The sequence below is a fragment of the Coregonus lavaretus genome (genome assembly GCF_964263955.1).
Source record: "Coregonus lavaretus genome assembly, contig: HAP1_SCAFFOLD_1103, whole genome shotgun sequence".
Lineage (NCBI taxonomy): Eukaryota > Metazoa > Chordata > Actinopteri > Salmoniformes > Salmonidae > Coregonus > Coregonus lavaretus.
The window spans coordinates 72,596-89,791 of record NW_028158594.1 but is presented as its reverse complement, the minus strand read 5'-3'; the positions used below and the strand labels follow the sequence as shown (position 1 = coordinate 89,791).

Below are 17,196 nucleotides of genomic sequence, written 5' to 3'. Positions count from 1 at the left end.
CATTCCAGCCTTGTGTAGGTCTACAATCTTGTCCCTGACATCCTTGGAGAGCTCTTTGGTCTTGGCCATGGAGGAGAGTTAGGAATCTGATTGATTGATTGCTTCTGTGGACAGGTGTCTTTTATACAGATAACAAGCTGAGATTAGGAGCACTCCCTTTAAGAGTGTGCTCCTAATCTCAGCTCGTTACCTGTATAAAAGACACCTAGGAGCCAGAAATCTTTCTGATTGAGAGGAGGTCAAATACTTATCTCCCTCATTAAAATACAAATCAATTTATAACATTTTTGACATGCGTTTTTCTGGATTTTTGTTGTTGTTATTCTGTCTCTCACTGTTCAAATAAACCTACCATTAAAATTATAGACTGATCATTTCTTTTTCAGTGGGCAAACGTACAAAATCAGCAGGGGATCAAATACTTTTTTCCCTAACTGTAGAAGCACACCGGATGGACATCATGAAAATGATCGGAGAGGTTGAGGGTAGAGGAAGTTCAGTAGTAAAAACAAACAAAATAGAATTATTGTAGAATTTGACTGTGTCCATAAAATGTATATAGTATGTATAAACTGGAAGTAGAGGTCTAAGCATTGTTGTTCACTAGTTTACTCCAATTAGGGAAGGGGTGGCTGGGTTGGAAGATAATAAAGGGAAATATATATTTTTAAAGGATGTGTTTGTGTATGTATGTATGTATGTATGTATGTATGTATGTATGTATGTATGTATGTATGTATGTATGTATGTATGTATGTATGTATGTATGTATGTATGTATGTATATATATATATATTTGTATATATGTATGTATATGTGTATGTATATATATATATATATATATGCATATATATATATATATATATATATATATATATATATATATATGCGAGAAGAAAAAACATATGGGGGATTGGAAGTGATGCAGACAATTACATTGATGGAAGTTACAATCTATCTGCAATATTAAAGCTGATCTACCCCAAAAAAATAAAAATAAAAGAGAATACTTGCAAATAATATGTTTTTTTGTGTTTCATTTATCGTCTTTTAATCTAAATTCTAAACTTTATATGACCTTTGTATTCAAGCTTATACAGTACATTCCACTGGGCAAAAACTGGTTGAATCAACATTGTTTCCATGTCATAAAAAAAACAAATGTCTGTGATGACATTGAATCAATGTGGAAAACAGTTTGGATTTGCAAAAAGTCATCGACGTAAGGGAAGTTTGTATTTTTTCACCTAACTTTGAACCTAAATCCAATGACAGGGTGACATTTTTTGTTGAATTCAGTTTGAATTCAGGTTAGTAGCTCAACCAAATGTAAATCAAACAAGACGTTGAACTGATGTCTGTGCCCAGTGCCCAGTGGGAATAGTGTCTGATTCTACTTCCATAAAATGGTAGCTTATATTTAATTTGACCAGTTGAGTAACTTGACAATGACTCTTAGTGAGGTTATGCTATTTCCTGTTTCATCCCTAATAACACATTTCACATTTCTTCACAGCAGTCAACATTACATTTTTTCAGCTGTCAGTACTCTCCACACTGGTCCACACTGTAAGAGAAGCAGAACAGTGATTCAGTAAAACACACACATGCACACACTGATATCAGTTCAAATATTGTTTGTTGGATATTAAATGCAAGGGAGCAACTTTGGTTTTAGAAGTGGGGGAGGCCATTTAAAAAAAAAAATCCCAGTTGGATAAACACTCCAAAGAGCCTACCCGACCGCTCGGAGGCGTCCACATGGTCCTAAAGCACACCGTTTTGTATACCGTTTTGTATACACCATTGCCTCATTTTGTATCACATTCCAATTATAAATCGGGGGGGGGCACAAAATGCCATTTCAGAATGTGGCTGGGACATGTCCCCCCAGTCCCCAGTGAAAGTTGCGCCCCTGATTAAATGGTTAGAACTAACCCAGGAAACCTGAACCAAAATTGTCCATGTCACACATGCAATGACACAAACTCCACAAACCCTCACCACATACTTGAGTTTCTCCAATCTCTAGTGTGGATCCTTCAGTCCAACAGAGAGCTGCTTCGCTCCGGACTCTCCTGGGATATTGTACCTCAGGTCCAGCTCTCTCGGGTTGGAGGGGTTTGACCTCAGAGCTGACGCCAGAGAAGCACAGCCTTTCTTTGTGACCAGACAGCGTGACAACCTGCAGAGTAAATCACATATTTACACCCTCTAGTGGTGAAAAGGGAAATGGCAGGTGACGTTTGCATGTAAAAAATTACCTGATAACAATAATATTACAATCACATAATTCTATAACTAAAAACATTTGACTTCAATAAGTAAAGCATCTTGAAAATAAAAATAAACGATATCAAAAGATTGTGTATTTCTTCCTCTTCCAAACATTAATTTGCAGTTAGGTAACTATGACATTTAAATTCAGCTGAGACCAAACTCATTAGTCTGATATTGTCCTCTATAAATACCTGTAGAACACATAATGAACTATCCCCTTTAGTGAACTAATACAGACTACTGACCTCAGTGTCTGCAGTTTGCAGTGTGGATTCTCCAGTCCAGCACAGAGCAGCTCCACTCCTGAATCCTGCAGGTTGTTGTCACTCAGGTCCAGCTCTCTTAGGTTTGAGGAGGTTGAGTTGAAAGCTGAGGCCAAGGCTTCACAGCATTTCACCGTGAGGTTACACCCATTAAGCCTTTGAAAAGTAAAACACAATGAACATGAATTTAGACAACTGTGTGTACTGTGTACATGTACAGAACATTTGAGAATCAACAATGAATATGTAATATGCTCATGTGGATTCTAACTGATGATATATACAGTACCAGTCAAAAGTTTGGACACACCTACTCATTCAAGGGTTTTTCTTTATTTTTACTATTTAATAGAATAATAGTGAAGACATCAAAACTATGAAATAACACATACGGAATCATGTAGTAACCAAAAAAGTGTTAAACAAATCGAAATATATTATATATTTGAGATTCTTCAAAGTAGCCACCCTTTGCCTTGATGACAGCTATGCACGCTCTTGGCATTCTCTCAACCAGCTTCATGAGGTAGTCACTTGGAATGCATTTCAATTAACAGGTGTGCCTTCTTAAAAGTTAATTTGTGGGATTTATTTCCTTCTTAATGCGTTTGAGCCAATCAGGTGTGTTGTGACAAAGTAGGGGTGGTATACAGAAGATAGACGTATTTGGTAAAAGACCAAGTCCATATTATGGCAAGAACAGCTCAAATAAGCAAAGAGAAACGACAGTTCATTACTACTTTAAGACATGAAGGTCAGTCAATACGGAACATTTCAAGAACTTTCAAAGTTTCTTCAAGTGCAGTCGCAAAAACCATCAAGCGCAATGATGAAACTGGATCTAATGAAGACCCAGAGTTATCTCTGCTGCAGAGGATAAGTGCATTAGAGTTACCAGCCTCAGAAATTGCAACCCAAATAAATGCTTCACAGAGTTCAAGTAACGGACACATCTCAACATCAACTGTTCAGAGGAGACTGCGTGAATAAGGCCTTCATGGTCGAAATGCTGTAAAGAAACCACTACTAAGGGACACCAATAATAAGAAGAGACTTGCTTGGGCCAAGAAACACGAGCAATGGACATTAGACTGGTGGAAATCTGTCCTTTGGTCTGATGAGTCCAAATTTTTGATTTTTGGTTCCAACCACCGTGTCTTTGTAAGACGCAGAGTAGGTGAACGGATTATCTCTGCATGTGTAGTTCCCACGGTGAAGCATGGAGGAGGAGGTGTGATGGTGCGTTGCTGGTGACACTGTCAGTGATTTATTTAGAATTCAAGGCACACTTAATCAGCATGGCTACCACAGCATTCTGCAGCGATACGCCATCACATCTGGTTTGGGCTTAGTGGGACTATCATTTGTTTTTCAACAGGACAATGACCCAACACACCTCCAGGCTGTGTAAGGGCTATTTGACCAAGAAGGAGAGTGATGGAGTGCTGCATCAGATGACCTGGCCTCCACAATCACCCGACCTCAACCCAATTAAGATGGATTGGGATGAGTCGGACCGCAGAGTGAAGGAAAAGCAGCCAACAAGTGCTCAGCATATGTGGGAACTCCTTCGAGACTGTTGGAAAAGCATTCCAAGTGAAGCTGGTTGAGAGAATGCCAAGAGTGGGCAAAGCAAAAACATTTAGATGAAAACATCTGAAATATATTTTCATTTGTTTAACACTTTTTTGGTTACTACATGATTCCATATGTGTTATTTCATAGTTTTGATGTCTTCATTATTATTCTACAATGTAAAAAATAGTAAAAATAAAGAAAAACCCTTGAATGAGTAGGTGTGTCCAAACTTTTGACTGGTACTGTATATATATATATTTTTTTTAAACATGTATTTACAGAGCAGTTGTGGAGGCTTTGACCACTGGCAGCAGCCTCAGAAGACCTTCCTCTGATCTGGAGTATTTCTTCAGGTCAAACACATCCAGCTCCTCTTCTGAAGTCAGCAACACAAAGACCAGAGCTGACCACTGTGCAGGTGACAGTTTGGTTTTGGACAGATTTCCTGAATGCAGGTATCTTTGGATCTCCTCCACTAGAGAATGGTCATTCAGTTCATTCAGGCAGTGGAACAGATTGATGCACCTCTCTGGAGAGGGAGTGTTCCTGATCTTCTTCTTGATGTACTTGATTGTTTCCTCATGGCACCGTGAGCTGCTTCTGGTGCTTCTTGTCTGTGTCAGTAGACCTTGTAAGTGCTTCTGATTGGACTCCAGTGAGAGGCCCAGAAGGAAACGGAGGAACAGGTCCAAGTGTCCATTCTCACTCTGTAAGGCTTTATCCACTGCAATCTGGTGGAAGGTGAAAGCAGGGTTCAACGCGAACTTCATTTTAATATTTCTGATGAAGAATTGGTCTTTGGTCATTGGGTTTTCATTGCTGTTGTTGAAGGAGAGGAAAACGTATAACGCAGCCAGAAACTCCTGAACGCTCAGATGCACGAAGCAGTACACCTTGTCCTGGAACCAGCTACAGTCCTCCCTAAAGCTCGGTGTGCACACTCCTGAGTACACTGAAGCTTCAGTGACATCAATACCACACTTTTTCAGGTCTGCCTCATAGAAAATGAGTTTGCCATTTTCTAGCTGGTTAAAAGCAAGTTTCCCCAGTGCCATGAAGCTCTCTTTATACAAGTGTAGATCTCGCTCAACTTTCTTGTCATATTTCTCATTCTTCTTCATGAAATGAAATTCCAGTAACCGAATAAATAATTGAGTCAGAGTCTTGGGCATCTCCTCATTCTTATCTGTACTCAACACATGCTCCAGAACTTCAGCTAAGATCCAACAGAAGACTGGTATGTAACACATGATGTGGAGGCTCCTTGATGTCTTTATGTGTGAGATGATTCTGCTGGCCAGGTCCTCATCACTGAATCTCTTCCTGAAGTACTCCTCCTTCTGTGGCTCATTGAACCCTCGTACCTCTGTCACCTGGTCAACACACTCAGGAGGGATGTCATTGGTTGCTGCAGGTCTGGAGGTTATCCAGAGGAGAGCACGTGGAAGCAGATCCCCATTGATGAGGTTTGTCAGCAGCACGTCCACTGAGGTTGGCTCTGTGACATCATACCAGCTCTGGCAGTTCTTGTAGTTGAGTGTCAGTCGGCACTCATCCAGACCATCAAGGACAAACAAAACTTTGTACTCGCTCTCATTGTAGTTACTTGCTTTTTGCACTTTTGTTAAAATGTGATTCAAAAAGTCCCTCTCAATCACTCTAGTCTCTCTGACACATTCATGTAGAAGTTCCACTAAACTGTACTTTTTCCCCCTCAGAAAATTCAGATCCCGAAAAGGGAGTGAAATTATGAATTGGATATCCTGATTGGCTTTCCCTTCAGCCCAATCCAGAATGAACTTCTGCACAGCAACTGTTTTTCCAATGCCAGCGACTCCTTTTGTCAGCACAGTTCTGATAGGTTTGTCTTTTCCAGATGATTGTTTGAAGATGTCATTGCAGATGATTTTAGCCTCTGGTCTTGCTGGATTCTTGGATGTAATCTCAATCTGTCTCACCTCATGTTCATTATTGACCCCTCCACTTCCTCCCTCTGTGATGTAGAGCTCTGTGTAGATCTCATTGAGAAGTTGCGTATTGCCCTGCTTTGGCACCCCGTTGAATACATGCTGAAACTTCTCTTTTAGTGTCAGTTTGAGTTCTTGTTGGTACTTCTCAACAACTTCATCCGAAGGACCTGACAATGGTTATAGAATAGTTAGCAAGTAGGCAAGCATATGCTGTTCTCTAGATGCTCAACAATACACAATAAACAAATATATTTTTAGTTTCTTTTACATTATATCTGGTTATTGGAAAAATCTAAGCACATGAAATTAATGCACATTTAAAAGAAAAGGGGTAGTTTTACAGGGTTAGCCAATAACAAACTGTATATAACTTATTTTAGAATGCATATAGAATTTCTTATTTCAACAATACAGTATAATATATATTTATTTGCTCAAAACCTTAGAGACTCAAGTACCTATGAATTCTGAGTTACCTGTTGGACAGTCTCTTTTTAGCTTCTCAGCGAGATTGTTATGGCCCATCTTCTTCAGGACCTCCAGTGTGATCATCACAGCCCCATTTTCCCTGTATTTCTGCACCATCTGATCCACTGTGTCCAGTCTGTCAGATGTCTCCAGCTGGCACTTTGGAATGTGATGGAAGCCATCCAGCGGGTTTTCTATAGTCAGATGCCACTTAAAGCTCTTCAGATCCTCAGAGCCAAGATCCGCCAGAATGGCCAGGAGTCGCTCTTTAATAGATGGGGTCATTGTAGGTCCGTGGAGACTGTTAAACAACAGAGCATGTAGCATCATAATCTACACCCCCAGACCAAGGCCCCAACATCTGCACTATTGTGAGAAACAAATGTACTATTATTATTTGCTATGACTTACATTACTACTATTTTCCACTTAATATTTAGTAAAACATTTAGATATACCCCAGTAGAAAACAGGACAAACCATTTAAAACTCTGATGTCCTCTGGTGGCATTTACACATATTGTAAACTACCATTAGATACATTTTGATTTCAAACCCATACTTAGTCCTGTTAAAAAAGGTAAGAACCGTGGGATTCTGGTACAACAACGTGACTATGACAGAGCAACAGCCGGTAAAGAAAAGCTATTAAAAAAATACGAGTTTACTGTATTTTTGGATTTGGTTCCCAAATTGTCCCCATGTTGGGGAATAAGAGGTTTGAAAGTCTAGGTTTGAAATAAAATACGTGTTACCAATTACCATTCCAAAAGGATATAAAAAATATATAAATAAATAATTGTCATATCTTTTATCTAATGGTGGTGCTCTAAACATGCATAAAAGCCTTTTTAACCCCTGTAGGTCTAAGCCTTTAGATCGCAATATCTACTAAGCTAACATATGGATTTGTATTAAGATGGTCATAAAATTGATCATTTAGCCATTTGATTTTGAATTTTAGGATCCCTGTGGGTACATTTTTTTAAATAAAACAATTATTTGATGAAACATTGAATTTGGCCTTTACTGCTATAGCCCATAGAAGCGCATTGAATAACACATTCATAAATGGCAAAACAGACAGTCAAAAAATAAATCATAAGTGTCTGTCCGGAAGATGGCGGCCGTTTTATGGACTCTTAACCAACCGTGCTATTTTGTGTGTTTTTTCGCATTGTTTGTAACTTATTTTGTACATAATGTTGCTGCTACCGTCTCTTATGACCGAAAAGAGCTTCTGGACATCAGAACAGCGATTACTCACCTTGAACTGGACAAATAATTTTTCTTTAATGAGTCGGACGAGAGGGATTTGCTCCAGACACCCGACAGGGCCCTCATCCCCGTCATTCACAGTAGAAAGAAAAGGAGATATTGCGGAAGGAGATCGGGGTGCCTGGTAAGGAGCCGGCGACGAGTGGCTAATCTGCCTTTGCCATCAATACTATTGTCCAATTTACAATCACCTGATAATAAAGTGGACGAATTACAGGCACGAATATCCTACCAACGGTAGGATATTCGAGTTGTGGCTGAACGACGACATGGATAACATACAGCTGGCGGGTTATACACTGTATCGGCAGGATAGAACAGCAGCCTCTGGTAAGACAAGGGGTGGCGGTCTATGCAAAGGAAATCTCAAGGTTTTGCTCGCCTGAGGAAGAGTATCTCATGATAAGCTGTAGACCACACTATCTACCAAGAGAGTTTTCATCCATTGTCTTCGTAGCTGTCTATATACCACCACAAACCGATGCTGGCACTAAGACCGCACTCAATTAACTGTATACGGCCATAAGCAAACAGGAAAACGCTCATCAAGAGGCGGCACTCCTAGTGGCCGGGGACTTTAATACAGGGAAACTTAAATCAGTATAACCTCATTTCTACCAGCATGTTAAATGTGCAACCAGAGGGAAAAAAACTCCAGACCACCTTTACTCCACACACAGAGACCCGTACAAATCTCTCCCTCGCCCTCCATTTGGCAAATCTGACCATAATTCTATCCTCCTGATTCCTGCTTACAAGCAAAAACGAAAGCAGGAAGCACCAATGACTCGTCAATAAAAAAGTGGTTAGATGAAGCAGATGCTAAGCTACAGGACTGTTTTGCTAGCACAGACTGGAATATGTTCCGGGATTCTTCAGATGGCATTGAGGAGTTTACCACATCAGTCACTGGGTTCATCAATAAGTGCATCGATGACGTTGTCCCCACAGTGACTGTACGTACATACCCCAACCAGAAGCCATGGATTACAGGCAACATCCACACTGAGCTAAAGGGTAGAGCCTCCGCTTTCAAGGAGCGGGACTCTAACCCGGAAGCTTATAAGAAATCCCGCTATGGCCTCCGACGAACCATCAAACAGGCGAAGCGTCAATACAGGACTACGATCGAATCGTACTACACCGTCTCCGATGCTCGTCGGCTGTGGCAGGGCTTGCGAACTATTACAGACTACAAAGGGAAGCACAGCCGCGAGCTTCGAAGCAAGTAACACTGAAACATTACATTTACATTTAAGTCATTTAGCAGACGCTCTTATCCAGAGCGACTTACAAATTGGTGCATTCAACTTAGGATAGCCAGAGGGACAACCACATCTCGATCACATGCATGAGAGCATCAGCTGTTCCGGACGACTGTGTAATCACGCTCTCCGTAGCCGATGTGAGTAAGACCTTTAAACAGGTCAACATTCACAAGACCGCAGGGCCAGACGGATTACCAGGACGTGTCTTCACTGACATTTTCAACCTCTCCCTGTCTGAGTCTGTAATACCAACATGTTTCAAGCAGACCACCATAGTCCCAATGCCCAAGAACACTAAGGTAACCTGCCTAAATGACTATCGACCCGTAGCACTCACGTCTGTAGCCATGAAGTGCTTTGAAAGGCTGGACAAGGCTCTCATAATCACCATTATCCCAGAAACCCTAGACCCACTCCAATTTGCATACCGCCCAAACAGATCCACAGATGATGCAATCGCTATTGCACTCCACACTGCCCTTTCCCACCTGGACAAGAGGAACACCTATGTGAGAATGCTATTCATTGACTACAGCTCATTGTTCAACACAGGGGATGTAGCTCAGTTGGTAGAGCATGGCGTTTGCAACGCCAGGGTTGTGGGTTCGATAAAATAATGTATGCGCTAACTGTAAGTCGCTCTGGATAAGAGCGTCTGCTAAATGACTAAAATGTAAAAAATAGTGTTCCTCATCACTAAGCTAAGGACCCTGGGACTAAACACCTCCCTCTGCAAATGGATCCTGGACTTCCTGACGGGCCGCCCCCAGGTGGTAAGGGTAGGTAACAACACATCAGCAAAGCTGATCCTCAACATGGGTTCCCTCAGTGGTGCGTGCTCAGTCCCCTCCTGTACTCCCTGTTCACCCATGACTGCATGGCCAGGCATGACTCCAACACCATCATTAAGTTTGCCGATGACACAACAGTGGTAGACCTGATCACCGACAACGACGAGACAGCCTTTAGGGAGGAGGTCAGAGACCTGGCATGTGGTGCCAGGACAACAACCTCTCCCTCAACATGATCAAGACAAAGGAGATGATTGTGGACTACAGGAAAAAGAAGAGGACCGAGCACGCCCCCATTCTCATCGACAGGGCTGTAGTGGAGCAGGTTGAGAGCTTCAAGTTCCTTGGTATCCACATCACCAACAAACTAACATGGTCCAAGCACACCAAGACAGTCGTGAAGAGGGCACGACAAAACCTATTCCCTCTAAGGAGACTGAAAAGATTTGGCATGGGTCCTCAGATCCTCAAAAGGTTCTACAGCTGCACCATCGAGAGCATCCTGACTGGTTGCTTCACTGCCTGGTATGACAACTGCTCGGCCTCCGACCGCAAGGCACTACAGAGGGTAGTGCGTAAGGCCCAGTACATCAATGGGGCCAAGCTTCCTGCCATCCAGGACCTCTATACCAGGCGGTGTCAGAGGAAGGCCCTAGTCATAGACTGTTCTCTCTGCTACCACATGTCAAGAGGTACCGGAGCACCAAGTCTAGGTCCAAGAGGCTTCTAAACAGCTTCTACCCCCAAGCCATAAGACTCCTGAACATCTAATCAAATCGCTACCCAGACTATTTGCATTGCCACCCCCCCCCCACCCCCCCCTCTTTTACACTGCTGCTACTCTCTGTTTATTATCTATGCATAGTCACTTCAATAACTCTACCTACATGTACATATTACCTCAATTACCTTGACTAACCGGTGCCCCCGCATATTGACTCGGTACCGGTACCCCCTGTATATAGCCTCGCTATTGTTATTTTTACTGCTGCTCTTTAATGAATTGTTACTTTTATTTCGTATTATTTTATATTGTATTTTTTTGTGATTTTTTGGGGGTATTCTTTCTAAAAACTGCATTGTTGGTTAAGGGCTTATAAATAAGCATTTCACTGTAAGGTCTACACCTGTTGTATTCGGCGCATGTGATCAATAAAATTTGATTCGATTTGATTTTTATATCTAAGAGACATAGTCTAAGAAAACTCAGGGGGGGGGGGGGGGAATGTCGACCCATGTTTGGTCACGTTATTTTTGGCACATTTGACCCCCTATGCACGTTTTGCAATTTTTACATTCTGAGGCTTGCAGATGTCATAGAGCCAAACAACTGTCATGTTCATGAGAGTCTCCCCTTTCGATATTGGTGACATTCGTTTGTAGCTCACACGGTTCGGATTTTACTCTCTCATGTGTAGAAAAAATATCAGTTACACAAGCCCCATGTTCTAGAATAGGCGCAAAACTTCACATCGGCGGAAAGAGGGGATTGAGCTGAAGCCACCACACATACCGGTAAATCTCTAGTATAAACACACGGGGAGCTATTCAATATTCAAAATGACAGTGCAGGGCTTTCACAAACAACTGGGAACTCTGAAATCTCCCACTTCCGACTTCAGTGCTTTCGCGACAACTGGGAAGTCAAAGAAAACGAGCTCTGACTGGGATAAAATCATTTTGAATGGTCATCCAACTCGGTATTCCAAGTCTGGAACTCTGGCCTCTTTCAAGAGGTCCGACCTGAAGATCACTGATGTCATGATTTGACCTCGTTTTTTTCCAAGTCCCCAGTTGTCTTGAAAGCACCATGTGCAACGTGCCATGGGTCTGCCATGCCTTCATTTATCGTTTTACAGGAACGATATGCAGTACATATGAGGAGAAAGCTGAAGTCGTAACCCTTTCACTGATGTAATCCGATCTCATGTCTGATTCCCAGTTCATCCACTAGATCACGGTAGAAGATCAAATGACGTGACTTGGCCAATTGAAACCAGATGCGTCTAGTTTGATCTGGTTTGGGTAGTACCTCACTGTCCGAAAATGACTGAACGGATTTTCAAGCCTGACATCTTAAAATGACCCTAGCAATGGTTCTTTAAATAACTTTAATTATGTTTCTCGAAATCTTTACACATTAATACAAAATTAAATGTCTTGAGTCAATAAGTATTCAACCCCTTTGTTATGGCAAGCCTAAATAAGTTCAGGAGTAAAAATGTGCTTAACAAGTCACATAAGTTGCATGGACTCACTCTGTGTGCAATAATTGTGTTTACCATGATTTTTAAATGACTACCTCATCTCTGTACCCCACACATACAATTATCTATAAGATCCCTCAGTTGAGCAGTGAATTTCGAACACAGATTCAACCACGTAGACTAGGGAGTTTTTCCAATGCCTCGCAAAGAAGGTAAACAAACGATACGTGACGTCCAAGGCAGCACAACACAACATACCTTAACACGGAACAAGATCCCACAACCCACTAGTGCCAATAGGCTGCCAAAGTATGGTCCCCAATCAGAGACAACGAGCGACAGCTGCCTCTGATTGGGAACCACCCCGGCCAACATAGATCTACACATTCTAGATCTAAACATAGAAAACACAACATAGAACATACCACACAGAAAATACACACCCTGACTCAACAAATACGAGTCCCCAGAGTCAGGGCGTGACAAAAATATTTGTTTCTGGAATTTGTCTTTCAGCATCAGTAGAACACCCCTGACTCTCCTCCACCAGTCATACAAGGAGAATGGTCCTGTGCCTCCCATCAGAAAGAGAGCCGGCCCAAGCAAGAACAGGTTACACCTGAAGCACGAGGACTTGCAGCGAGTTGTGAACTTCATCAACAACTACGCAGAGGATAATGCAATAGTAGTACCAGGACGCCACCCAGGACACAAACACTTTGGTGGAAAGCTGCTGCCATCTCATGTGACAAAAGTGTGGCGTCTCTACAAGGAATCGATGACAACACTTGGTATGTAAAGCATAAACAACACGTCTTTTGATTGTTTTAATTTACCTCCAACATGATTGGCACTACTTTTATTGATCTCACATGATTTGTGTATTTTCCAGAGGTACGTGTAGTCGGGCTGTCTTCCATCGGGAATCTGTGGAGAAATTTGCTGCCCCACATCTCAAGCACTAAGCCCAGGACAGACCTGTGCTGGCAGTGCCATAGGAATGACTATTAGGTCTTCAGATCTGCCAGTCTGCCAGAAGATGTTAAATCAGCCAAGCTGAAGAAGGAAGAGAAGCATCTCCTGCTTGTTCAGAGTGAACGGTCTGTCTACCAGAAGATGGTTGCTGACTGCAAGACCACCTGTCAAGACCTGCAGTTGTCTCTGGAGGGCCCTACTGAACCAGCAAGCAAAGACATCAGGATGCATTACTGCTTTGATTTAGCTCAACAAGTAAGCAACATTTCCTCCTTCATACTGATTAAGGACATATATACACTACTGTCACATCTCCTCCTTCACATTGCCTCTTCATATCCTCAGTACTCGTCACAACTACCAGTCAAAAGTTACTCATTCCAGGGTTTTTCTTTATTTTTTGTGTTTTCTACATTGTAGAATAATAGTGAAGACGTCAAAACTATGAAATAACACATATGGAATCATGTAGTAACCAAAAAAGTGTTAAACAAATCAAAATGTATTTCAGATGTTTTCATCTAAATGTTTTATTTGAGATTCTTCAAAGTAGCCATGCCTTGATGACAACTTTGCACACTCTTGGCGTTCTCTCAACCAGCTTCATGAGGTAGTCACCTGGAATGCATTTCAATTAACAGGTGTGCCATGTTAAAAGTTAATTTGTGGAATTTCTTTCCTTCTTAATGCGTTTGAGCCAATCAGTTGTGCTGTGACAAGGTAGGGGTGGTATACAGAAGATAGCCCTATTTGGTAAAATACCAAGTCCATATTAAGGCAAGAACAGCTCAAATATGCAAAGAGAAACGACATTCCATCATTACTTTAAGACATGAAGGTCAGTCAATCCGGAAAATGTCAAGAACTTTGAACGTTTCTTCAAGTGCAGTCGCAAAAACCATCAAGCGCTATGATGAAACTGGCTCTCATGAGGACCGCCACAGGAAAGGAAGACCCAGATTTACCTCTGCAGCAGAGGATAAGTTCATTAGAGTTAACTGCACCTCAGATTGCAGCCCAAATAAATGCTTCACAGAGTTCAAGTAACAGACACATCTCAACATCAACTGTTCAGAGGAGACTGCGTGAATCAGGCCTTCATGGTCGAATTGCTGCAAAGAAACCTCTACTAAAGGACACCAATAATAAGAAGAGACCTGCTTGGGCCAAGAAACACAAGCAATGGATATTAGAACGGTGGAAATTTGAGTCCAAATTTGAGATTTCTGGTTCCAACTGCCATGTCTTTGTGAGACGCGGGTGTATTTTACGGTGTATTTCCCACCGTAAAGCATGGAGGAGGTGTTATGGTGTGGGGGTGCTTTGCTGGTGACACTGTCTGTGATTTATTTAGAATTCAAGGCACACTTAACCTGCATGGCTACCACAGCATTATGAAGCAATACGCCATCCCATCTGGTTTGGGATTTAGTGGGACTATGATTTGTTTTTCAACAGGACAATGACACAACACACCTCCAGGCTGTGTAAGGGCTATTTGACCAAGAAGGAGAGTGATGGAGTGCTGCATCAGATGACCTGGCCTCCACAATACCCCGACCTCAACCCAATTGAGATGGTTTGGGATGAGTCGAATGGCAGAGTGAAGGAAAAGCAGCCAACAAGTGCTCAGCATATGTGGGAACTCCTTCAAGACTGTTGGAAAAGCATTCCAGGTGAAGCTGGTTGAGAGAATGCCAAGAGTGTGCAAAGCTGTCATCAAGGCAAAGGGTGGCTATTTGAATAATCTCCAATATAAAATATATTTAGATTTGTTTAAAAAAATTTTGATTACTACATGATTCCATATGTGTTATTTCATAGTCTTCACTATTATTCTACAATTTAGTTTGAAAATAAAGAAAAAACCCTTGAATGAGTAGGTGTGTCCAAACTTTTGACTGGTACAGTAGATTCCCTTGTTCATGCGTGGTTTGGATGGACCAGTTCATCACCGGGGGCGAGTTCCCAGTCATCTGCAGTGCCTCTATTCACATCACTGTCTGCTAACACACACGTTGCTGCTACTATTTATTTTTGTATCCTGCTGCTCAGCCACTTCACCCCTGATTGTATGCATATAACTACCTCATCTGTCAACAGTATCACTGATATTGTTATTGATAATGTTATTGTACATACTGTATATTATTTTTGTTCTTTCTCTACTGGCATTGACACTATCTATTTTTGATATTGCTACTATGCATGTAACCATTTGGCTGTACCGTTTACACCTTCTGTAGGGACCCATCCACTTAGCGAGATGTGGCTGGGGGTTATAGCATTTCTTTAACATGACCCCATCAATTTAGACAAGGGTGTCTGGGTAAGCGTCATCTAATATTTATAAAATATTTTTTAATCTGGACACTTTCTGTTTACATGGAATTGTTCCTTATTGTAGGCTACTACTTTTACCACTTTTAGTCTTCATCTTTACTACACTACTCACTCTGTTTAGCACATGACCTCACATGTGAATCCTTAAAGAGATGGGTGGGGCTAAAGCTTAAGAGGGTGCGAACGATGATGAATGGGTTTAGACAAAGAAGAGCGTAGGTGTACCAGAACATTCCAGGGCCATTTTTACATTTACATTTTACTCATTTAGCAGACGCTCTTATCCAGAGCGACTTACAGTTAGTGAGTGCATACATTTTTCATACTGTCCCCCCCGTGGGAAACGAACCCACAGCCCTGGTGTTGCAAGCGCCATGCTCTACCAACTGAGCTACAGGGAAAATATTATTTTTTCTCAGAAGTGGGCCTACAGGTTTATCAACTTTCAAAGCAGAATTACTTTCCCATTGTTCCTTAAATGCAGTGTATGATATCCTATTTTCTAGCTCTGTGTCTCTGCTTTTATCCAATGGAAGAAAAAAAACACAATTTCAAATGTTGCTACATAAGACTGAATCAAGGCAGTCGGTCTCATTTTAGAGTGAGGCTGTAACGTAACAAAGTGTGGGAAAAGTCAAGGGGTCTGAATACTTTCCGAATGCACTGTATTTCTCAATGGAGGAGTCTATAGATGTAGTAAAGAGATCAACATAATTTGACTAAAACTATGAAAACGCCACACTCACCCGGTTGGGAAAGATTCAGAATATAGTGATTGCCGGCCATCAAAATCAACCTACATCTAGGCTGTGTATTGCACACTGTGACATTATTTTTTTTTTTATCATAGTATATGTATGGATGTCAACCCCAATATTCATCATCACCAATCAACTGCATTACACTTAAAAATGGCTTTAACTACCACCACCGATTTCTATACCAGCTCACAGTATGAGCATTTAGCAGATTTTTTTTTCTCATCTTGAAAAAGGTACACTTCTAAATGTTATGCAGCGAAAACAGCCAAATATATCCAAATCGGATTTTAGTTAACACTGTGGACCTGTTAGAACACGTAAATCATGACGTATTTAACTGTTAGATCAGATTTTTCAAACGATTTTTCAAATGTTAAAATACACATACACTACCTGTTTATAACTGGTGCAATTGGTATTCCATCGGTCTGATAGGCCTGTTCATTGGGCTAGTCACAAAGCAACACTTTGGTTGTCGGGATAAAGCTCTGTTTCAACGTATCCATAAGTATCCATTAGCTACTGACTGTTCCAACTTGTTCCAACAGTGGCAGTTCACTTGTTATGTGGGAAAGACACAGACACAGGGCAATAACCGCTCTAACCTGTTTTAACACAGATTCTCATTTAGGTGTTTTGCGTTGCACATGTTTACCTGAGCTACAACACTTCCTGAACTAATAGAAACTGGGAAGGGAAAAAACAACGTTGGAGCACAAATACCTCAACTGATGTACAGTTGTCACGCCCTGACTCAGGGGACTCGTATATGTTGAGTCAGGGTGTGTATGTTCTATGTTGTATATTTCTATGTTGAGATTCTAGTATGTCTATTTCTATGTTGGCCGGTGTGGTTCCCAATCAGAGGCAGCTGTCGCTCGTTGTCTCTGATTGGGGACCATACTTAGGCATCCTTTTGGCACTAGTTAGTTGTGGGATCTTGTTCTGTGAAAGGTATGTTGTTTGTGTCTACCTTGGACTTCACGTTTCGTTTCGTATGTTGTTTTGGCGTGG

The 17,196-nt window shown here is 41.5% G+C and overlaps 1 protein-coding gene across 1 annotated transcript; it reads right to left on the bottom strand.

Annotated features, from left to right (window-relative positions):
- Positions 1 to 1,037: 1,037 nt before the first annotated feature.
- On the bottom strand, positions 1,038 to 16,750 carry LOC311123788 (NACHT, LRR and PYD domains-containing protein 3-like). Its single transcript, XM_084198020.1, has 6 exons — positions 16,576 to 16,750; positions 6,568 to 6,860; positions 4,401 to 6,258; positions 2,526 to 2,699; positions 2,012 to 2,185; positions 1,038 to 1,567 (listed from the first exon to the last, which is right to left on the bottom strand). Exons 2-5 carry the CDS (start codon positions 6,842 to 6,844, stop codon positions 2,029 to 2,031), a joined length of 2,466 nt encoding a protein of 821 aa, XP_084054146.1. The 5' UTR covers positions 6,845 to 6,860; positions 16,576 to 16,750; the 3' UTR covers positions 1,038 to 1,567; positions 2,012 to 2,028.
- Positions 16,751 to 17,196: the final 446 nt, after the last annotated feature.

Excerpts from the sequence above, each read along its gene's own strand:
- LOC311123788 (XM_084198020.1), bottom strand. The coding sequence starts at position 6,844 with ATGACCCCATCTATTAAAGAGCGACTCCTGGCCATTCTGGCGGATCTT. Across the intron at positions 2,700-4,400 it reads AAAGCCTCCACAACTGCTCT|GCTTAATGGGTGTAACCTCA; the intron begins GTAAATACATGT and ends TACTTTTCAAAG. Across the intron at positions 2,186-2,525 it reads TGCAAACTGCAGACACTGAG|GTTGTCACGCTGTCTGGTCA; the intron begins GTCAGTAGTCTG and ends TTTACTCTGCAG.